Source organism: Pongo pygmaeus, chromosome 15 (assembly GCF_028885625.2).
Source record: "Pongo pygmaeus isolate AG05252 chromosome 15, NHGRI_mPonPyg2-v2.0_pri, whole genome shotgun sequence".
Taxonomy (NCBI): domain Eukaryota; kingdom Metazoa; phylum Chordata; class Mammalia; order Primates; family Hominidae; genus Pongo; species Pongo pygmaeus.
Window position 1 is genome coordinate 37,525,055 of NC_072388.2, and position 23,588 is coordinate 37,548,642.

At 39.9% G+C, this 23,588-nt stretch overlaps 1 protein-coding gene across 5 annotated transcripts; it reads left to right on the top strand.

The window, feature by feature from the left end:
- The first annotated feature begins 540 nt into the window (after positions 1 to 540).
- Positions 541 to 23,097, top strand: GEMIN2 (gem nuclear organelle associated protein 2). 5 transcript variants are annotated; one of them, XM_054449486.2, is made up of 10 exons: positions 541 to 802; positions 1,157 to 1,241; positions 4,358 to 4,447; positions 4,898 to 4,957; positions 8,796 to 8,909; positions 11,352 to 11,396; positions 14,607 to 14,675; positions 18,251 to 18,361; positions 19,909 to 19,967; positions 22,695 to 23,097. In XM_054449486.2, exons 1-10 carry the CDS (start codon positions 666 to 668, stop codon positions 22,732 to 22,734), a joined length of 810 nt encoding a protein of 269 aa, XP_054305461.1. In that variant the 5' UTR covers positions 541 to 665; the 3' UTR covers positions 22,735 to 23,097. The 5 variants fall into 5 exon arrangements, with proteins under 5 accessions (XP_054305461.1, XP_054305465.1, XP_063507642.1 ...); XM_054449489.2 differs by lacking the exon at positions 19,909 to 19,967 and having other exon boundaries at positions 633 to 802; XM_054449488.2 differs by lacking the exon at positions 14,607 to 14,675 and having other exon boundaries at positions 633 to 802.
- The last annotated feature ends 491 nt before the right edge of the window (positions 23,098 to 23,588 follow it).

Consider the following 23,588-nt stretch of genomic DNA (forward strand, 5'->3'; position numbering starts at 1 on the left):
TTTGTATTTAAACGAAGAGATTTTTCTTTAAAACAAAAATTAAAAAGTGCTGGCTATTCTAGGAGTAATATTCATTCCAAATAAACATACAGTGATCTTTGAAGTGGTCAAGCACTAGAAATTTCTGTAGAAAATTAATTTTTCATTCATTTGGCATCGCATAAATCTAGGTTGGAATTGGTTCTTCCCCTTTGGAAGGTCAGTCCCTGCCCTAAGAAAGCGGAATATTACCACCCACTTCACAAGACTGTTCTAAGAATCAAATGAGAAAATGTGTTTATGAAGGGTTTAAGAATTTAGAGCTCCATGAATGATAATTACCGTAATATTGTTCATTAATTCAAAAAAACATTTTTAAGGATCCCTCACTACTAGGGATGCATAAAGTTGCTAACCCTTGGCCTTTACCCAGCGTTAGAAGACAAAACAGAGGGCAAAAGACCCAGAAGCGCCTTCGAACCAATTCAGCTAGGAATTAAATTCTCAGATCCTTTATTACACCACCGGAGCCTTAACCCTGAGGCAAGCAGCAATTTGTTCGTGCGCAGTTAACGCTCCCTAAACTGCCACTTGCTCAGCTCCGCCCCTAAGGTGTCTATTTGTGCGCCTGCGCTGTGACCTAGAATGGGCGCATGCGCTGAGCGGAACTGGCTGGTTTGAAAACCATGGCGTGGGTACCAGCGGAGTCCGCAGTGGAAGAGTTGATGCCTCGGCTGTTGCCGGTAGAGCCCTGCGACTTGACGGAAGGTTTCGATCCCTCGGTACCCCCGAGGACGCCTCAGGAATACCTGAGGCGGGTCCAGTGAGTGATTTGGCCCTGGGCGGGTGGGCTGGTCTTCTGCCCTGCCCCTGGGTACAGCCCTCGGTGCTCTATTCCCGTTCCAGTCTGTTGCGAGTTCGGGTCTATTCAGGATTCTGGATTACATCCTAACGTGGGCGAGTTTCTGTTGAACGTGATTGCACGTATCAAGATGTGTGCTCTTAGATTTGTTTTCAATCCAGATAATTTCAGAAATATATTGTTTAGTACCTCAATTGGAAGTCTGAATTTTTTTTCTGATTTCACAATGAACTGTGGAAGTGGATCGCTCGTTTTACTACACCTAAGCAAATCACAATAGAAATTTAATTTATCGCGTTTATTACTTATTTGTAGGATCGAAGCAGCTCAATGTCCAGATGTTGTGGTAGCTCAAATTGACCCAAAGAAGTTGAAAAGGAAGCAAAGTGTGAATATTTCTGTGAGTTTTATTAACCGTCTGGAGATTACCCCCAACCCCCCAATTAAAAGACTAACGCTCTTCCTATAGTATCTGACAGTATCAATTATGACGTAAGATTTGACTACTCCCTGCAAAGTTAGACATTCGCTTGTACTTTTTCCTTCAGAAAGTCAATTGGCATTTACTGCCTCTAAAGAGGCTTTCTGTAACTCTAGCCTTTGTGGAGGCTTGCCCATCTTACTTCAGGGACATTATCCAGTCCTTTCAAAGGAGTCTTTAAGTGGGTTTCTTATGCTATCTTTTATTTTTTGCTTGCTTGTTTGTTTATAGAGAGGGAGTCTGTGTCGCCAGCTGGTCTGGAACTCCTGGCCTCAAGTGATCCTCCCTTCTCTGCCACTCAAACCGTTGGGATCACAGGCGTGAGCCACTTCACCTGGCCCCTTTATTTTTTAAGGAACTTTTTCCAGTTATTGGATTGGTGTTTAATCTTAGTGCGCTTTGCATGTTCTGAATTTGACCAAGTTTCACTTTTTGTAAGAACAGAAACTCAGATGTCTTACACGTTTTTTTTTTTTTTTTTTTGAGACAGAGTTTTGCTCTTGTTGCCCAGGCTGCAGTGCAGTGGTGTGATCTCGGCTCACTGCAACCTCTGCCTTCCGGTTTCAAGCGATTACCGTGCCTCAGCCTCCCGAGTAGCTGGGATTACAGGCGCCCGCCACCACACCCGGCTAATTTTTGTATTTTTAGTAGAGATGGGGTTTCACCATGTTGTCCAGTCTGGTCTCGAACTCCTGACCTCATGATCCGCCCACCTCTGCCTCCCAAACTGCTGGGATTACAGGTGTGAGCCACCATACCTGGCCTTATACTTTTATAGCTACTTGCACACTCTGGACATCTTCATTTATTTATTTATCCAGCACATCTTTAAGCAACTAGGTTGTGCTGGGCACTGGGAATTCAACAGAGGATAAGACAAAAAAGGTTCCTACCCTTGTAGAGTTTACATACTCTTCTAAGGAAGACAGAGAATAAACAAGCAAACAAATAATTACATATTGTGATTATTGCTATGAAGAAAATAAGCATATATAATAATCAATAAATGACAGAACTATTGTAGATAGAGGAATCATAGAAGGGCTCTCTTTTTCCCTTTTTTTTGAGTCTCAATTTTTCGCCCAGACTAGAGTGCAGTGGCACAATCTCGGCTCATCACAACCTCTGCCTCCCAGGTTCAAGAGCTTCTCCTGCCTCAGCCCCCTGAGTAGCTGGGATTACAGGCGTGTGCCACCACACCTGACTAATTTTTGTATTTTTAGTAGAGACATGGTTTTACCATGTTGGCCAGGCTGGTCTCGAACTCCTGACCTGAAGTGATCTGCCTGCCTCCGCCTCCTAAAGTGCTGGGATTACAGGTGTGAGCCACCACACCTGGCCAGCAAAGGTCTCTCTAAGGAGGTGCTATTTAACCTAAGCTCAAAGGAGGGCGGCATTTTATTTTATTTTTTTTCTTTTTTTTTTTTTTTGAGACGGAGTCTCGGAGTCTCACTCTGTGGCCCCGGCTGGAGTGCAGTGGCGCGATCTCAGCTCACTGCAACCTCCACCTTCCGGGTTCACCGCAACCTCCACCTTCCGGGTTCACACCATTCTCCTGCCTCAGCCTCCCGGGTAGCTGGGACTACAGGCGCCTGGGAGAGTGGCATTTTGAATAGTTGATAGTAATTTCCTTTTCATGCTCAAAGTAGTTTCTCTCATTGATATTTGTAATCAGGAAATTTTAATTCAGACACTGTAATTTTTCCTATAATTCCTCTTCAGGATTTTTTATTTGATGGACATTTAATGGAACAGAATGTCTTAATATACCTAATTTGATGGATTGATTGATTGATTGAGACAGGGTCTCGCTTTGTTGCACAGGCCGGAGTACAGTGCCACGATCATAGCTCACTGCAGCCTCGAGTTCCTGGGCTCAAGCCATCCTCCCACCTCAGTCTCCCCAGTAGCTGAGACGACAAGCATGTGCCACCATGCCCAGCTAATTGTATTTTTTGTAGCGACGGGGTCTTGATATGTTGCCCAGGCTGTATGTGCTGTTTTAGAAAACAGAAGTATGGCTGGGCGCAGTGGCTCATGCCTGTAATCCCAGCACTTTGCGAGGCCGAGTCAGGCAGATCACCTGAGGTGGGGAGTTCAAGACCAGCCTGACCAACATGGAGAAACCCCGTCTCTACTAAAAATACAAAATTAGCCAGGTGTGGTGGCACATGCCTGTAATCCCAGCTACTCGGGAGGCTGAGGCAGGAGAATTGCTTGAACCTGGGAGATGGAGATTGCGGTGAGCCGAGATGGCCATTGCACTCCAGCCTGAGCAACAAGAGCGAAACTCCGTCTCAAAAAAAAAAAAAAAAAAAGAAAACAGAAGTAGACAATTTAAAGTTAAGCGTCTTTAAGTACATTTTGCCCATACCAAAGTTCTTATTTTTAATTTTATTGATACATAATAATCATAATTTCATGCTTTATCATGCAGGCACAATAATGTACATATTTATGGAGTACATGTGATATTTTGATACATGCATACAATGTATAATAATCAGTAATTAGGATATCCATCACCTCATTTATCATTTCTTTGTTTTGGGAACATTCAAATCTTCTAGCTGTTTTGAAATATACAATAAATTATTGTTGACTGTAGTCACTCTACTGTGCTATTGAACGCTAGAACTCATTCCTTCTATCTAACTGTATTTCATACCAGAATTCTTTATTTGTGGTATATCTCTCTTTTTGTTTCTGTTTTGCTATTCTACCTCCTAAGGCAGGTAGGACTAGATCATATCCTCCAGGCTTATGTCATTTAGATTTCATAGAAACTCCAACTATAAACCTTTCCAGATTTCTCTGATTAAGGTGACTAAGGCTCTTTCCCTAATGTTTTTAACTGAGATATAAATAGTAAAGTGAAATGCCTACTTTTTTACATCTGCAAAAATATTTTATTTTCTTGTATAATCTTTATTTTATTATACACTTCATCTTGGTTTTACTTTTGCTTTGCAGAGGCATGAGATTCTAGTTTTGACACTAATGTTGATCCTAATATTTGTGAACTTGATCTCTAGCTTTCAGGATGCCAACCCGCCCCTGAAGGTTATTCCCCAACACTTCAATGGCAACAGCAACAAGTGGCACAGTTTTCAACTGTTCGACAGGTAAGTGTCATATTTAATCTAATTAAGCCCCTGTTGGATTTATTTCTGTTCTTAGACTGTAGCTGGAAAAATAAAATTATGATCCTAAAGTATACAGAATATTCATGAATTAATTACCAAATTATTTTTATAATCATTAGACGTAATACAGTTTGAAATATTTTCTAAGTTTTGTTTATTTTTATTTATTTATTTATTTATTTCAATAGTTTTGGGGAACAGGTGGTTTTTGGTTACATGGATAAGTTCTTTAGTAGTGATTTCTGAGATTTTGGTGCACTTGTCACCCAAGCAGTGTACTCTGTACCCAATACATGGTCTTTTACATCTCACCCCCTCCCACCTTTCCAATTTTCCAAGTTTTAGATGGTTACAATTTTGTGCAGAAACTGATTTCAGTTATCCATTTTTTGAAGAGTACCGTCTAATGTCTAAGTTTTCTTCCTTTAGAATGTGAACAAACATAGAAGTCACTGGAAATCACAACAGTTGGATAGTAATGTGACAATGGTATGTAAGTTTCTCAGTTTTAAGATGAACAATGTATACCTGATTGAAGGAGTATATATTTACTTCCAGTCTTTAAAGATTCACTTGCGTAGTCAGTGTTATTTTCATTCTCTTCCATATACCATTAATAGTAACAATTCATTACATTAGTAGCTGGAAAGTATAGATTTTCATGACAATTTTTTTTTTTTTTTTTTTTTTTTTTGAGACAGGGTCTTGCTCTGTCTCCCAGGCTAGAGTGCAGTCGTGGCTCACTGCAGCCTCGACCTCCTGGGCTCAAGTGATCGTCCCACCTCCGCCTTCCAAGTAGCTCTAACTTAAGGCATGTACCACCATGCCCAGCTAATTGTTAAAATTTTTTGTAGAGACAAGGTCTCCCTGTGTTACCCAGGCTGGTCTCTTACTCCTGGGCTCAAGTGATCCTCCTGCCCTAGCCTCCCCGAGTGCTGGATTACAGGCATGAGCTACTGTACCCAGCCTTTCATGTCAATTTTAATTCACAATATCTTGAGGGGCTTTGGATAGTTGACTGTGAAACTTCCACAAGTTTTTAAGGATTCTTCTAGACATTTACTTTCTAGGAAATAAATACATGTTCAATATTTACAAAAAAAATTGAATAAAGGCTTAATGGATTTTCCTGATGAGGTGATGGTGCCATGCAGTAAACTCACATGTTTACAGAACTTGTGAATGGATTCTGCTTCTGCTTAATGTGATGAGTCTGTGTCACAATTCCAGTGACGTATAAGTGAAACCTGTCATGTATATTGTCATGCGTATGTCCTATATTTTATCAGTTTAGATATAATTTTAAGCCCTTTAGTAGATATATCAGGACTACCAAATGAAAAAAGGAATTGGAAAGATGATACATTGTCTCAAGACAGTAGTTTTTAACCTTTTAGGGGACTTCATATTCTTTCGTAGAATCTAATGAAAGCTGTTTATCCTCAGAGGGAAAAAAAATGCACTATGCACAAAATTTTAGTTTCAGGTAGTTCATAGATTTTAGATTTTAGAAGCTTCCTTTAGGCAGTGCTTCCTGATATCTTTTACATGGTGACACATTAGAATAAATGACTGCTTGCATATTCTTCCTGAAACCAGCCCAAAGCTGAGAGATTCAGTATATGGCATCTCTGTATGCTTCTGCATACCATTTGGAAGCTCTGCTCCAGGAAAAGCGTGAAGGGAAGTTAACTTATCACTTGCCAATGGTCATTTAACTTGTAAAAGGTATAGCTAGTCCTTCTATCAAAGAAGCATGCGCACATAAACACACAAAAGGTATGCTTAGGGTTCAAACCCAAGTTGGTCTGTCTCTAAAGCCTGTGTGCCTTTGACTGTGCAATGGTGCCTTCCTAGTACCAAGGATGTATGTATGTAGTAGGGACGGGGCTAGGTAGGTATATTTTTTTCTTACTTAGTGGAAGGCATTTTGGGTGCATGCCCACTGACTAAAAAAGAAGCCACATCAGTAACATTATGACTTGATAAAATTTTGTCAAAAATGGAAATGACCTAACATAATTGATTCAATGAACTATGGTCCGTCAGAACAGTGGAATATTATGTAGCAATTTTAAGTGTTTATCATGGCAAATGCAAACATCATATAGGTAATAAAATGAAAATGTTTTAAAGTACACTCTGAGCCAGGCACAGTGGCTCATGCCTATAATCCCAGCACTTGGGGAGGCTGAGGCGGGCAGATCACCTGAGCTCAGGAGTTCAAGACCAGCCTGGGCAACATGGCAAAACCCTGTCTCTATTTAAATTATTTAAAAAATAAAGTACACTGTGATGGCAACTGTGTGAAAACATAAACATTTGTTTATTAATTGATCCAATAATTTAAGCATGTGCTATATTTAATAATCAGGATATTCAGTACTAACTGAAACAGAAACAGCTTCTGACCTAATGGAGTGTTAGGAAAAGGTAGATACCTTATTCCAAGACAATAGGGTTTAACTTTGTAGTGGTCTCATGTTCATCTTGAGGTTTTATTTTATTTTATTATTTTTTTTTTTTTTGAGATGGAGTTTTGCTCTTTTTGCCCAGTCTGGAGTGCAGTGGCACAATCTTGGCTCACTGCAACCTCTGCCTCTCGGATTCAAGCAATTCTCCTGCCTCAGCCTCCCAAGTAGCTGGGATTACAGGTGCCTGTCACCACACCCAGCTAATTTTTGTATTTTAGTAGAGACAGGGTTTCACCATATTGCCAGGCTAGTCTCGAACTCCTGACCTCAGGTGATTCATCCTAAAGATTTAATGAAAGCTACTTATCCCCAGGGGGGAAAAATGCACCTATGCAGAGTAATGTGCAAGGTGATATGTACAAACAAAGGTTGTTTTGTTAAGGAGGTTAGATTGAGCTGAATGCTTCTCCCAAATAGTCCTGCTTTTTCTGTCTGGCAGCATGAGTAGATCTGTCTGGCAGCATGAGTAGATCTGTTTCTTCTTTGATTGGACAGCCCTTCAAATACGTGAAATATGTAATTACGTCTCTTTACATGGGATAAATATCCTTCGTTCTATTGAGCATTCTTGGTGCATTTTTTCCCCCATACTTATTTCTGTCTTTATCATCCTCTTTTGGACACATCATTGTCTGTCAGTGTCCACTAAAGTCTTGTCCAAACTAAACACATCTTGGCTGGGCACAGTGGCTCACAATTGTAATCCCAGCACTTTGGGAAGCCAAAGCAGAAGAATTGCTTGAGGCCAGGAGTATGAGACCAGCCTGGGCAACATAGTGAGACAACTATCTCTACCAAAAAATTTAAAAATTATCAGGCATGGTGGCACGTGCCTGTAGTCCCAGCTACTCAAGAGGCTGAGGTGGCAGAATTATTTGAGCCCAGGAGATTCAGGCTGCTATGAACTGTAATCACACCTCTGCACTCCAACTTGGGCGACAGAGCAAGACCCTGTCTCAAAAAATGTAATAATAAGGAAAAACAACATGCCCCACATATTGTGTAGCCACTTAGGTACTATGTTTGTCAGGGTTGCCATAACAGACTAGGTGGCTTAAACAACAGAAATGTATTTATTTTCTCACAGTCTTGAAGGCTGAAAGTCCAAGAACAAGATGGTAGCAAGGTTGGTCTCTTTTGTTTGTTTGTTTGTTTTTTGAGGCAGAGTTTCGCTCTTGTTGCCCAGGCTAGAGTACAATGACGCAATCTCTGCTCACTGCAGCCTCCGCCTCCCAGGCTCGAGTGATACTCCTGCCTCAGCCTCTGGGTAGCTGAGATTACAGGCGTGCGCCACCACATCCGGCTAATTTTTTTTTTTTGTATTTTTAGTAGAGGTGGGGTTTCGCCATGTTGGCCAGGCTGGTCTTGAACTCCTGACTTCATGTGATCTCCTGCCTTGGCCTCCCAAAGTGCTGGGATTACAGGCGTGAACCACCGCACCCGGCCTAAGGTTGGTCTCTTCTGAGGCTTTTCTCCTTGGCTTGCATAGGGCCACCTTCTCCCTGTTTTCTCATGTGGTCTTTCCTCTGTGTGTGGGAGTCCCTGGTGTCTCTTTGTGAATCCAAATTTCCTCTTACAAGGACACCAGTAAGACTGGATTAGGGCTCACCCTAATGGCCTCAATTTAAATTAATCACTTCTTTAAAGGCCCTGTTTCCAAATACAGTCACATTCTGAAGTACTGGAGTTTAGGGTTTTAACATACAAATGTGGGGACAGAGATTCTCCCCATAACTGGCACCCTATCTTTGGGTTGAGGTAATGGGAATATGGAAGGCCTTAACTTCTTTTTTTTTACTGTTCAGTGTAAAAATTAATACACAAGAATAAATCAGTTTTTTTTTTTCTTTTAGCCAAAATCTGAAGATGAAGAAGGCTGGAAGAAATTTTGTCTGGGTGAAAAGTTATGTGCGGACGGGGCTGTTGGACCAGCCACAAATGAAAGTCCTGGAATAGATTATGTACAAGTAAGGGCTGTGTGGATAAACAGAACAAAAAGCATTTTAATTTTGGTGCACCACTTAATATAAGGGGTCAGCAAACTCTACTCTGGGCCAAGTCCAGTTCATGGCCTTTTTTATATCCATGAGCTAAGGATTGTTTTTAGGTTTTGAAAGAGTAAAAAAGAAACAAATAATATGTGGCTGAGACTTTATGTGGCCTGCAAAGCCTAAAATATTTGCTGTCTGACTCTTGATAGAAAATGTTTGCCAACCCAGACTTAGTTTATTAGCTCTTCAACCTGACAAAACAGCTTAGTTTCTGAAACAATTTACTGTGACTTTTTTTAGTTTGGCTTCATATCCCTTATGTTTGGCTTGGTAATCATTTTATGAGTTGGATAAGATTCAGGGTTTTTTTAAATGATGAGGCATCAGGCAAACAGTGTTATGAGTAGCCAGGGAAAAAATGGAAATCGACACAATTAGGTGCTTTAAAATGCATAATCACATCTATCACTTCATGGGCCTGTAAAAAATAAAGTAAATCACATATTCTGAAGATGAAATGTTGAATGTTGATAACATCTTTAAAATTCATGTGGCTGTAATCACAAGTTATGTAGCCAACTCCTTGTCCTTCAGGATTTACCTGCCCCCAAGTTTGCAGGTGTTCCTTTAGAATCCAGTGCGTGCCTCTGCATTAGCACTTACTCCCTATAGCATGTCATTCTCTTTGGTTCAACAGGTATTTATTATTTGCTATATGGTGCCACATTGTGTTTTTCACATTTAAAACTAATTTTTCCCAAAAATGTAAAGAGCCCCAAGAATCGATAAAAAGACCAAGAATCACCCCTCCCCTGTCCAAGAAAAAATAGCCAAAGGATATAGATACCTCACAGAAAGGAAATAAAATTATTCTTATATGACAAGATGCCAAAAATCACTTGTAATAGAAGTATAACATAACTATGCCAAGGTGCTATTTTTCAGGTAACATATTGGCCAAGAAAGTTTGATACACCGTATTGACAAGAGCTGGGAAAACAAGCACTCTTAGACGTGGTACAGGAGTATAAATAGACTCAAATCTTAGGGAAGTTAATTTGGTACTCTTTCTATATAACCAATTGATCTTTTGGATGATATCCTTAATATATGCTACATTTCAAAAATAGTTTATATATATATATACAATTTTTTTTTTTTTTTGAGATAGGGTCTTCTTCTGTCATCCAGGCTGGAGTGCCGTAGTGCAGTCATAGCTCATTACAGCTTCAACCTCCTGGGCTCAAGGAATCTTCCCACGTCAGCCTTCAACATAGCAGGGGCAGCAGGCACCCACCACCACACCCAGCTAATTTTTACATTTTTTGTAGCGATAAGTTTTTTAATTTTTTTAAAAACTTTTTTTGTAGAGAGAAGTTTTCGCCATGTTGCCAGGTTGGCCTGGAACTCCTGGGCTCAGGCAATCCTCCTGCTGGGATTATAGGCATGAGCCACCATGGCTGGCCAAAAATGGTTTTTAATTTATAAAGAATTAAAACTTACTTATTTAGCTTATTTTCAGAGAATACATACAAGTAAAATACACCATGTTAAAAAAAAAAACCCTTAAGGAAGTAAGCGTTTAATGTATATCCTCTTAAGTTTCTCGCAAATCAGTGGTATTTTCATAATTAGGAATCACAGCCTCAGACTCCAAAGTAGACTTTTAAAAATTGAATCCAATTAAGTTTGAAAAATGTCATTCTAATTCAAGTATCCTTAATTCTTGAAAATATTAGCTTTAGCTGAAGATTTTGAAATGGTGTGTATAACATATTAATGTCATCTTATCAATGTTACAGTTTTATTGGATATACTTAATAAGTTAGTTTTTTCAAGTACTATCATTTAAAAAATTTTTACTCTTTAACATTTTAGTTACTAAAATCATACTTCATTTAAAAATTTACAAATTCAGCCCAGGTGAGGTGGCTCACGCCTGTAATCACAGCACTTTGGGAGGCCCTGTCAGGTAGATCACTTGAGCTCAGGAGTTCCAGACCAACCTGGGCAACATGGCAAAACCTCATCTCTACCAAAAATACAAAAAAATTAGCTGGGCGTGTTGACATGCACCTGTGGTCCTAGCTACTCGTGAGGCTGAGGTGGGAGCATCGCCTGAGCCCAGGAAGCGGAGTTTGCAGTGAGCCAAGATTGCGCCACTACACTCTAGCCTGGGTGACCCCATCTAAAAAAAAAATTACATATTCAAATTTTAAGACGTTATTTTCTTCCACATTACAAACATAGTAGTTTCTGGAATGTCTTATTGTTATGGACAATGAAAGAATTTTCTTTTTTTTGTTCTTTGTTTCTAAACAACAGTGTGGCAAGAAATTCACTAGTTTGGAAAAAAAAAAAATGAAGCTTTTCCTTATAATACCATTTAGTAAATTTCAGTCTCATTTTTTCTTTCAGATTGGTTTTCCTCCCTTGCTTAGTATTGTTAGCAGAATGAATCAGGTAAAATTAATAATAGAGATATATGTATTCTTTTGTTTGCATTGTGTGTGAAAGTATTTGAATTGTTAATGCATAAACTGAATTCTTACAGTATGCAAGACTTTGTCCTAAGCTCTTTAATGGTTCTTATTTAATCCTTACTACATCTGTCTATGGAGAGTTATTATTGATATCTACTTTTTATAGATGAGGAAACAGTATTTGAGGTTAAGTAACTTGCAGGTGGTTTTTCAGCAAGTAAATGGCAGTACTGGGATTCAGTGCCAGGTAGATCCAACTCCAGAGCTCATGCTCTGTCTTAATCATGGTGCTAGAGTATTCATTTCTGTAGATTTCAGTTACAAGTCTTAGATTCTGGGGTTTGAATTAAATACAAGGTCCCTGACTTACAATGGTTCAGTTTAAGATTTTTTTTTTTTCCTACCATGCCTGGCTAATTTTTGTATTTTTAGTAGAGAGAGGGTTTTGGGTTTTGTCATGTTGGCCATGTTGGTCTCGAACTCCTGGCCTCAAGTGATCCACCCACCTTGGCCTCCCAAAGTGCTGGGATTACAGGCATGTGCCACCATGCCCAGCCAATTTAGGAATTTTCAACTTTACAATGTGTTTGTCAGCACATAACCCCATTGCAAGTTCAGGGGCATCGATACTAAGGTTAGCTTGCTATTTCTAGTTCTAGATGTCCTATACATTCTATTAAGATTGAAATATGGGCCAGGCGCGGTGGCTCATGCCTGTAATCCCAGCACTTTGGGAGGCCAAGGCAGGTGGATCACAAGGTCAGGAGTTCGAGACCAGCCTGGCCAACATGGTAAAACCCCGTCTCTACTAAAAATACAACAATTAGCTGGACGTGGAGGCGTGCACCTGTAATCCCAGCTGCTTGGGAGGCTGAGGCAGGAGAATCGCTTGAACCTGAGAGGCAGAGGTTGCAGTGAGCCGAGATGGTGCCATTGAGACAGGGCAAGACTCTGTCTCAAAAAAAAAAGATTGAAATATATGATTTCTTGGATCAAAAGGGGAGAATTATGGAGTTTGGTTCTTCTGTTTTTTAGGAGTAAGGACTCTGTTATTCATTTAAAAAGCAAATAAAAATTTAATTTTATCTTCACATAGCATTGGGTACCTTTGGAAGCCTTTTTTATTTTTTGGCAGGGTCTCATTCTGTTGCCTATGCTGGAGTACAGTGATGTGATCTTGGCTCACTGCAGTCTTGTACTCTGGGGCTCAGGCAATCCTCCCACCTCAGCCTCCTGGTAGCTGGGACCACAGGCATGTGCTACCATGCCTGGATAATTTTGTTTGTTTATTTTTGGTAGAGGCAAGGTCTCACTGTGTTGCCCAGGCTGGTCTGGAACTCCTGAGCTCAAGTGATCCTCCCACCTCAGCCTCCCAAAGTGCTGGGAATACAGGTGTGAACCACTGGGCCCAGCCAACAATTTTTTTTGTGGGTGATATTCTATTGTAAATAATACACAAGCTGACAGTGTTACTTAATCATTTGCATTAAGATATTATAGCAGTCATACTAAATTCCATCAGTGTCATTTTTGTTGTAACCATCAACTGTATTTGAATAAACCAGAGAATATTTTCAAGAGTTTGATAAATCCATCTGCATAGTTTAAAAACAGATTTTTCTCCACCTAATTTTTTCTTCAGATTTGTACTTTGATTTAATTTGAATTTGGAAATAAACTGAGGGGTTTTTTTTGTTTGTTTTTTTTTTTTTGAGAGGGAGTCTCACTCTGTTGCCAGGCTGGAGTGCAGTGGCACTATCTCAGCTCACTGCAACCTTCACCTCCCAGGTTCAAGCAATTCCCCTGCCTCAGCCTCCCTAGTAGTTAGGACTACAGACGCACACCATCACGCCCACCTAATTTTTTGTATTTTAGCAGAGACGGGGTTTTACCATGTTGGCCAGGATAGTCTTGGTCTCCCGACCTTGTGATCCACCCGCCTCGGCCTCCCAAAGTGCTGGGATTATAGGTGTGAGCCCACCGCGCCTGGCCAACTGATGGTATTTTTACAAATACATCTTTTTTTTTTTTTTGAGACAGAGTTTCGCTCTTTTGCCCAGGCTATAGTGAAGTGGCGGGATCTCAGCTCGCTGCAACCTCTGCCTCCTGGGTTCAAGCAGTTCTCCTGTCTCAGCCTCCCAAGTAGCTAGGATTACAGACCCCACCACCATGCCTGGCTAATTTTTGTATTTTTAGTAGAGACGAGGTTTTGCCATGTTGGCCAGGCTGGTCTCAAACTCCTGACCTCAGGTGTGCCATTGTTTTTTTTGTTTTTTGTTTTTTGTTTTTTGTTTTTTTGAGACAGAGTCTCACTCTGTTGCCCAGGCTGGAGTGCAGTGGCACAATCTCAGCTCACTGCAACTTCCACCTCCCAGGTTCAAGGGATTCCCCGGCCTCAGCCTCCCGAATAGCTGGGACTACATTCACTCACCACCACACCCGGCTAATTTTTGTATTTTTAGTAGAGATGGGGTTTCACTGTGTTGGCCTGGCTGGTCTCAAACTGACCTCAAGTGATCCAACTGCCTCGGCCTCCCAAAGTGCTGAGATTACTGTCAAGAGCCACTGAGCCTGGCCACAAATACATTTTTTTTAACCTCGTGAAGTCTTTCAAGTAGTTACAAACTAAATCCTAGGATTTAAACCAAGGTGTTAGTTGATATTTGAAAGTGTGAAAATATTTGTTTTAAAAGCCTCACTGGGGCTAGGCGCGGTGGCTCACACCTGTCATCGCAGCACTTTGGGAGGCCGAGGAGGGCGGATCACCTGAGGTCGAGAATTCAACCAGACTGACCAACTAGAAACCCTGTCTCTACTAAAAATACAAAAATTAGCCGGACGTGGTGGTGCACGCATGTAATCCCAGCTACTCAGGAGGCTGAGGCAGGAGAATTGCTTGAACCTGGGAGGTGGAGGTTGCAGTGAGCCAAGATCGCACCACTGCACTCCAGCCTGGGCAACAGAGCGAGACTCCATCTCAAAAAAAAATAAAAAAATAAAAAAAATAAGCCTCATTGGATAAGCCGTCTAATCAAACTAAATTAACAAATTAGCTTTCTTTGAAAGTTTAAAGAATGAGGCCATTTTTAACATCAGAGTTGCTTTCTAAATAAACTTAATGAAACTCATGTTGAATTCATGTTTTATTATTAATACAACTCTTCTCCACCCCCTCTTTTTTTTTTTTTAGGCAACAGTAACTAGTGTCTTGGAATATCTGAGTAATTGGTTTGGAGAAAGAGACTTTACTCCAGAATTGGTAGTATTGCATGTTTTTCTTTTCATAATGTAGGCAAAAATTAGACGTTTTGGGTCAACTATGGGCCACATATACAATGGTGCTCCTATAGGATTATAATACTGTATTTTTACTGCACATTTTCTTTTTTTCTTTTTTTTTTTTTTTTGAGACAAGGTCTAGCTCTGTTACCCAGGCTGGAATGCAGTATTACGATCATAGCTCACTGCAACCTTGATCTCCCCAGCTCAAGCAATTCTCCTGCCTCAATCTCCTGAGTAGCTGGGACTACAGGCGCACGCAGCCACGCCCAGTTTTTTTTTATTTTGTTTTGTTTTTTTTTACTAGAGACAAGGTCTCACTGTGTTGTCCAGGCTGGTCTTGAACTGAGTCCAAATGATCCTCCCTCCTCGGCCTCGCAAAATGCTGGGAATTACAGGCATGAGCCACCATGTGTGCGGCCTTTTGTGTTTTTTAAATAGGACGAGGTCTCACTATGTTCCCCAGGCTGATCTCAGACTCCTGGGCTCAAGTGTTCCTCCCACCTTGGCCTCCCAAACTGTTTGGATTACAAGCATGAGCCACTGAGCCCGGCTCCTTTCCAGTATTTAAATATGTTTAGATGTGGCCAGGCACAGTGGCTCATGCCTGTAATCCCAACTACTAGGGAGGCTGAGGCAGGAGGATCACCTAAGGCCAGGGAGGTTGAGGCTGCAGTGAGCCATGATTGTGCCACTGCACTCTAGCCTGAGTGACAGGGTGAGACCTGATCTTAAAAAATATATGGTTTTTTTGGATGCACAAATGTTTACCATTATGTTACATTTGCCTACAGTATTCAGTATAGTAATGTGCTGTAGAGGTTTGTAGCCTAGGAGCAATTGGCTATGCAATGTAGTCTAGGTGTATAGTAGACTATACCATCTAGGTTTGTGTAAGTATACTCTATGATGTTCATCCAGGGACAAAAATCACCTAACAATGCATTTCTCAGAATATATCCCCCTTCATTAAGTGACGCATGACTGTACTTGATGTGATGCTACAGTATTTATTTATTTTTTATTTATTTGTTTGTTTTGAGATGGGATCTCCCTCTGTTGCCCAGGCTGGAGTGCAGTAGCACGATCTCGGCTCACTGCAGCCTCCACCTCCTGGTTTCAAGTGATTCTCCTGCCTCAGCCTCCCAAGTAGCTGGGATTACAGGTGCCTGCCACCACACCTGGCTAATTTTTGTATTTTTGTAGAGACAGGCTTTCTCCATGTTGGCCAGACTGGTCTTGAACTCATGACCTCAGATGATCTGCCCATCTCCACCTCTCAAAAGTGCTGGGATTACAGGCGTGAGCCACTGCACCCAGCCAGTATTTATATTTATATTTATATATGTGTATGTATGTATGTGTGTGTGTGTGTGTGTGTGTATGTATATATATATGTGTATATATATATATGTATAATCTGAACTATACTTGTTTGTAGTCAAATAAGAAGACACTAGAATGTAAATCAACATACTACTTCCTTCACTGAGAAAGTCTTGGAGAAAAAAAGTCAATGAAAGAGTTGATGGGTATCCTGGTACAAGGTACAAACTCCTTATCTCGTTGCAGACAAGTTTTTTTTTTTTTTTTTTGAGATGGAGTCTCACTCTGTCACCCAGGCTGGAGTGCAGTGGTGCCATCTCAGCTCACTGCAACCTCTGCCTCCCAGGTTCAAGCAATCCTCCTGCCTCAGCCTCCTGAGTAGCTGGGACAAGTGTAGAGAATATTTAATTTAAATGCTAGCTTTACATAGTAAATGTAGCCCTTAAAATTTGAGTCAAGTTGAAATGTATAATTTTTTTTATAGAAAAAGAATTCCACAATTTGTAAAAAAGAAACCTGGATTTGAATCTTTTTCTGTAAGAAAAAGTCTTAACTATTGATTTGAGTTTGCCTGAGGAACCCGTGTGTGTTGTATAAATTGCTATTTAAATTTTGTCCTAATATTTTTTAGGTTTCCCCAAAGTGATATGTTGCTCAGAATAAACAAAGTTGTATATACTACTGGTGGAAATACAAATTTGGTATAACCTTTCCAAGATACAATCTGGTGATCATATCTGAAAAACCTTGATGAATATACACACCCTTTGTCACCATTTTACTTGCAATACTTAATAAACTTTCCCCGTGTTGTTAAATGAGATTAAACAAGGGAATGTTATTAAATACTCTCAACAAGACACTTAACATTCCCTTGTTAATCCCATTTAACTACAAGGGATGGCTGAGTGGGGTGGCTCACTCCTGTAATCCCAGCAATTAGGGAGGCCGAGGTGGGCAGATCACTTGAGGTCAGGAGTTCGACACCAGCCTGGCCAACATGGTGAAACCCCCATCACTACTAAAAATACAAAAATTAGCTGGGCATGGTGGTGGGCGCCTGTTGTCCCAGCTACTCAGGAGGCTGAGGCAGGAGGATTGCTTGAACCTGGGAAGCAGAGGTTGCAGTGAGCCGAGATGGCACCACTGCACTCCAGCCTGGGTGACAGAACGAGACTCCATCTCAAAAAAAAAAAAGGACAAAAACAACATGGTAAACATTTTATTATGTATTATAAATAAAAAAGATGGCTACAAGATATTACAACTGATGAAATTGTATTGAAAAAAAGTTGTACAGCCAGGCACGGTGGCTCACGCCTGTAATCTCACCACTTTGGGAGGCTAAGGCAGGCAGATCACTTGAGGTCAGGAGTTCGAGACCAGCCTGAACAACACGGTGAAACTCGGTCTCTATTAAAAATACAAAATTAGCTGGCTGTGGTGGTGCATGCCTGTAATTCCAGGTACTCAGGATGCTGAGACAGGAAAATTGCTTGAACCCGGGAGGCGGAGGTTGCAGTGAGCCGAGATCGTGCCATTGCACTCCAGCCTGGGCAACAAGAGCGAAACTCTGTCTCAAAAAAAAAGAAAGTTGTATATACGAATAGGAAAAACAAGAACATTTTAAAAGTGAATCAAAGTTTGATCTGGAATGTTGGGACTGCAGGTTTGTTTTTTCTTGTGCTTGTGGTATTCTTCACAGTTTTTCTGCATCAAATATGTATTCATTTTGTAGCTGAAAACCCCATTTTAAAAGGGAGTGGGGATACATTCAGCCTGTCATAGTATTTACAGAAGTGTCAAAAGATTATTTCATCTGTAGTATAGTTTCTTTGTATGTCCCCAGAGGACAAAATTATACAATTATAAAATGATTTCCATACAGAAGAAAAAAATGTATCAATTTTTTCCAGGATTTATATTCATCTTAATGTAGAGTTCTGCTTACAAATGAGAACTTCCTATCATAAGAATATCTGAAACAAACTCTTTGGATATCAGGGAATATTTTGAGGTATCCAATGTCCTGTGTCTGTAATTATAGGATACAAGAGATAACACCTGGCTTTCCAAATGAGGCTTTGTTGTCTATACCCAAACATAATATAGTTAAATGTTCTATGAATTTATTCATAGCAGATAATCAGGCATAACACTGGACATTTAAAAAATAAACTTCTGGTTCAGTATTTGTCTAAATATTACTTTTTTGAATTTTTTTTTTAGGGAAGATGGCTTTATGCTTTATTGGCTTGTCTTGAAAAGCCTTTATTACCTGAGGCTCATTCACTGATTCGGCAGCTTGCAAGAAGGTGCTCTGAAGTGAGGCTCTTAGTGGTAAGTTGCAACTTACTGTTTAAAATTAAAAGCACCCACCAATTTATATGGTGGTAAAGAAGGAGTTCAGTGAAATAGGAAAACACATGGAATATTTTATTGGTGGCAGTTAGATTTGTAAAGCCCAAAATAATAGTAGCTTAAATAATATGGAAATGTTTTCTGAGATAAAGAAGTCTGGGCCGGGCGTGGTGGCTCACACCTATAATCCCAGTACTTTGGGAGGCTGAGGCAGGTGGATCACCTGAGGTCAGGAGTTTGAGACCAACCTGGCCAACATGGTGAAACCCCGTCTCTACTAAAAATACAAAATTTAGCTGGGTGTGGTGGTGGGTGCTTGTCATCCCAGCTACTCAGGAGGCTGAGGCAGGAGAATCGTTTGAACCCCGGAGGCGGAGGTTGCAGTGAGCTGAGATTGCACCACTGCACTCCTGCCTGGGCAACAGAGCGAGACTCTGTCTCAAAAAAAAAGTAGGTAAAAAAATTAGATTTTTACTAAGATGACAGTAACCCAGACCTTTGAGTTTTGTCATATGTGGCTTTCATCCTCATGCTCATCTCATGATCCAAGATGGCTGCTGTAGCTTCAGCCATTTTTTTTTTTTTTTTTTTTTTTTTGAGATGCAGTCTCACTCTGTCACCCAGGCTGGAGTGCAATGGTGCAGTCTTGGCTCACTGCAACCTCCGCTTCCCAGGTTCAAGCGATTCTCCTGCCTCAGCCTCCGGAGTAGCTGAGATTACAGGCGCCTGCCACCATGCCTGGCTAATTTTTATATTTTTAGTAGAGACAGGGTTTCACCATGTTGGCCAGACTGGTCTCGAACTGCTGACTTCAAGTGATCCACCTGCCTCAGCCTTCCAAAGTGCTGGGATTACAGGCATGAGCTACTGTGCCTGGTGTGTGTATATATATGTATATATGAATATATATATATTCAGTAATGAATATATATATAAGAACAATAAGAATCCTGTCTTGACTGTACAGTGATGAATATATGTTATATATATTCATATATATTCTATATATATATCCTCACATATATTGTATGTATTATATAGAGAGGAACAATAAGAATCCTGTGTCTTGACTACAGTGATAAATATATTTATTCATATATGTATTATATTAATATATATTTGTTATATATGAATACATATTCACTACAGTTAAGACACATATAATACATATATGAATATATATATATATATTCATCACTGTACAGTTAAGACACAGGATTCTTATTGTTCCTTTAGTAGGAACCAGGGAAAAATTTCCCCCAAGTTATCCCCCTTAGATCCCTCAACTCTTTATTTTTTTTTCCCTATTCAGAATCTTTATTTAAAAGATAGTCTTAGATGTTTCTCAAGGAATCATTAACTCTACAGTTTTCTGCTTTTTCTTTGAGGGCTCCTATTTCCACATGATGATTACTGTCATATAATAGAGTTTTCATGTTTCATGTTTTACATCTTAATAGGAAATTTATTTCAAAAGTAATAGGAACAGACAATATTTAAATTTTTCTTTCTTTTTTTTTTTTTAGGATAGCAAAGATGATGAGAGGGTTCCTGCTTTGAATTTATTAATCTGCTTGGTTAGCAGGTATAGTTAATCCTTGGCTTCTTTATTATTTGTATATCAGTGAGGTCAGTGAGGGTAGATCGTATTTATTACATTTGGTTTTTGTTTGGTTGGTTTGTTTTTGAGTCTCACTCTGTTGCTATAGTTAGGGTGCAGTGGCGCAATCACAGCTCACTAGAGCTTTAACTTCCTGGGCTCCAGCAATCCTGCCACCTCAGCCTCCTGAGTAGCTAAGACCACAACCAAGCACCACCACACCTAGCTAATTAAAAAAAATTGTTCACAGAGACAGGGTCTCACTATGTTGCCCAGGCTGGTCTCAAAACTCCTGGGCTCAAGCGATCCTCCCACCTAAGCCTCTCAAAGTGCTGGGATTACAGGCTTAAAGCCACTGCACTCAGCCTGCATTTTTTTTTAATTGCCTGTGTCCTGTGTTCATTTTCAGTTGTGGCATATTTTTATTTAGTATCTGTTTTATTCCATTTCTTACATAGAAATTCTTCTTGGAATTTATTTGAAAACTTTTTCTCTTGTTTTGTTTTGAGACAGAGTCTCGCTCTGTTGCCCAGGCTGGAGTGCAATGGTGCCATCTCGGCTCACTACAACCTTCACCTCCCAGGTTCAAGCAATTCTTCCCCCTCAGCCTCCCAAGTAGCTGGGATTACAGGCATCCGCCATCATGCCCAGCTAATTTTTGTATTTTTGTGGAGACGGAGTTTCACCATTATTGGCCAGGTAGTAAAACACACATATTTATTTTAGGTCTCCTCCTGGACATATTTTTGTTCCATAGATCAGTGTTTTTATTTCAATGCCAGTACCTTTTTAAAGCTTTATAATATACTTAAATATTGGGAAGGCAAGTAATCTTGTTTCCATATTTTCACATATTCAATATCTAGTTTCTTGATCTACAATAGTTATGCTGCTGATGATAATTAACATTTACTGGGCAATTTGTGCCAAGCATTTTTCTTAGTGAGGAACCCATTGAATCCTTCTAAGGTGGGTACTGTTAACAGTTTACAGATGAGGAAACCGTGGCAGAGAGAGGTTAAATAATATTACTACCATCACAAAGCTAGTAAGTGTTAGAGTAATGATCCAAACCCAGGCAACTTTGACTCTGGAGCTAAGCTTTTAACTATGCTGATCACAAATGAAGCTAATACCTACCTCATCTGTTGGTAGTAGCAGTTAAATGAGATGCTATAGCATTGCCCTACTTACTTTATGTATAGTATCTCTACTCTTTACAATAGATCAGAGTTGTGGTTTTTTTGTTTTAATAAATTTTTTCCTTTCAGCTTTGTTGGACTTGACTTTTTTCCTTTTACAGATAATGACACAGATTCAGAAAGGTTAATAATTGGTGGCTCAGCAAACCAGTAATTAATGAAACCTGGGACAAGTATAGTTTCTGACTGCCTCAGTTGAGATTTTACAATATTATGCAATTATGAAAGCAAAAACATTCAAGTGCATTTTTTGCCCTCAAAAAGTTAGATAAAAATGGAAAAAGTTCTAGACTACAAAAGGTTCTGAAGCTAACAGCTTTACAAAAGAAGACATAAAGATTTGAAAGTTTAGGAAAAAAAGGACTGGGCATGGTGGCTCATGCCTGTAATCCCATCACTTTGGGAGGCCGAGGCGGGTGGATCACCTGAGGTCAGGAGTTCGAGACTAGCCTGGCCAACATGGTGAAACCCCGCCTCTACTAAAAATACAAAAATTAGCCGGGCACGGTGGTGCATGCCTGTAATCCCAGCTACTTGGGATGGTGAGGCAGGAGAATCGCTTCCACCTGGGAGGCAGAGGTGGCAGTGAGCCGAGATCGTGCCATTGCACTCCAGCCTGGGCAACAAGAATGAAACTCCATCTCAAAAAAAAAGAAAAAAGAAGAAAAAAAGAAAGCTGGGCACAGTGACTCACACCTGTAAGCCCAGTGCTTTGGGAGGTCAAGGTGGGAGGACTGCTTGAGTCCAGGGGCTCAAGAATGCAGTGAGCCATGGCAAAATTTGATTAATGATTTTCCTTTTTATTTAATCTTATAATTACATAAAATAGTTACCTTGCCAAAGTTAAAATTATAATTCAAGGTACATTTGGAGTATTTTAGCATCCATCTTTATCCTCATTATCCTCTTTTCTCCTTCCTCCTCTAGTTAACCATTGTATTACTAATTTTTGTTTTATCTTTTCATTCATTGTTTCTTTTTAAAAGTATAAGTAGGCCACATGTGGTGGCTCATGCCTGTAATCCCAGCACTTTGAGAGACTGAGGCTGGAGAATTGTTTGAGCCCAGGAGTTCAAGATCAGTCTGGGCAATGAGCCATGATCATGCCACTGCACTCCAGCCTGGGTGACAGAGTGAGACCTTGTCTCAAAAAAAAAAAAAAAAAAAGGAAAAGAAAAATATAAACAAACACGTATATTTGCAGTCCTACACATACTCACATAAGGTAGCATACAGAACAATCTTTTCTGTACTTCATTTTTTTTCACTTAATAAATCCTGGAAATCACACTTTAGCAGTATAAATATTTTCCTCATACTTTAGCAGTATAAATATTTCCCTCATTTCTCTTTTTATGGCTTCATAATTTTCCACTATGTAGACATACTATAGCTTATTTAACCAGTCTCTTATTGATGGACATTTGGGTTGCTTATGGTCTTTGGCTATTAAAAATAGTGCTACAGTTAATATCTTTATACATAAATTGTTTTTGTTTTTTTTTACTAGGTATTTTGACCAACGTGATTTAGCTGATGAGCCATCTTGATGTAGCTGATCTCTCAGGGATAGAAGATATTTCTCATGAAGGCAGCCTAACTGAGGAAAGCAATACCAATTCAAGTACAGACTGCAACACATCTTCAACACTATGTGAAGGGTTCACATCTTAACCTGTGCAATTCAGATTGATACTCAGAATATGGGTTGTATTGATTTGAACATCTGAAATATCAATGGAAAATCCCACTCAGTTTTTGATGAATAGTTTGAACAGTTTTCTGTAATCAAGCAGCTTGCATAGAAATTGTATGATGAAATTTTACATAGGTTCTTGGTGCTGGTTTGTTCTTTTTTTGCTTTTTGTTGTTTTGTTATTTACTTATATACATATAAAATTTTATTGAAAATATGTTTTGGTTACTAAAATTTTGTTTGACTCCTAACAAAAGACAATGGATGGCCTTAGCATCAGAATTAAAATAATCTGGATTAAATGGCAAATGTGTTCATAGTCAGCAATAAAATTAATCAAACATTTTTCCCTTTAAGCTCAGCACTTTTTTTTTTTATTTCTTTGAGACGGAGTCTCGCTCTGTCACCCAGGTTGGAATGCAGTGGCAGGATCTCAGCTCACTGCAACCTCTGCCTCCCGGGTTCAAGTGATTCTCCTGCCCCAGGCTCTCGAGTAGCTGGGTCTACAGGCACCCGCCACCAAGCCTGGCTAATTTTTGTATTTTTAGTAGAAACAAGGTTTCACCATGCTGGCCAGGCTGCTCTCAAACTCCTGACCTCAGGTGATCCACCCGCCTCAGCCTCCCAAAGTGCTGGGATTACAGGCATGAGCCACCATGCCTGGCCTCAATACTTTTATTTTTAAATGCTTTATTGCACAAATAGAAC

What these genes read in the sequence shown, in the direction of transcription:
- GEMIN2 (XM_054449486.2), top strand. Translation starts at nt 666, where the DNA reads ATGGCGTGGGTACCAGCGGAGTCCGCAGTGGAAGAGTTGATGCCTCGG. An exon ending in GAATACCTGAGGCGGGTCCA is followed by an intron (nt 803 to 1,156) that starts GTGAGTGATTTG and finishes ACTTATTTGTAG; the next exon opens with GATCGAAGCAGCTCAATGTC. An exon ending in TTAATCTGCTTGGTTAGCAG is followed by an intron (nt 19,968 to 22,694) that starts GTATAGTTAATC and finishes TTTTTTTACTAG; the next exon opens with GTATTTTGACCAACGTGATT.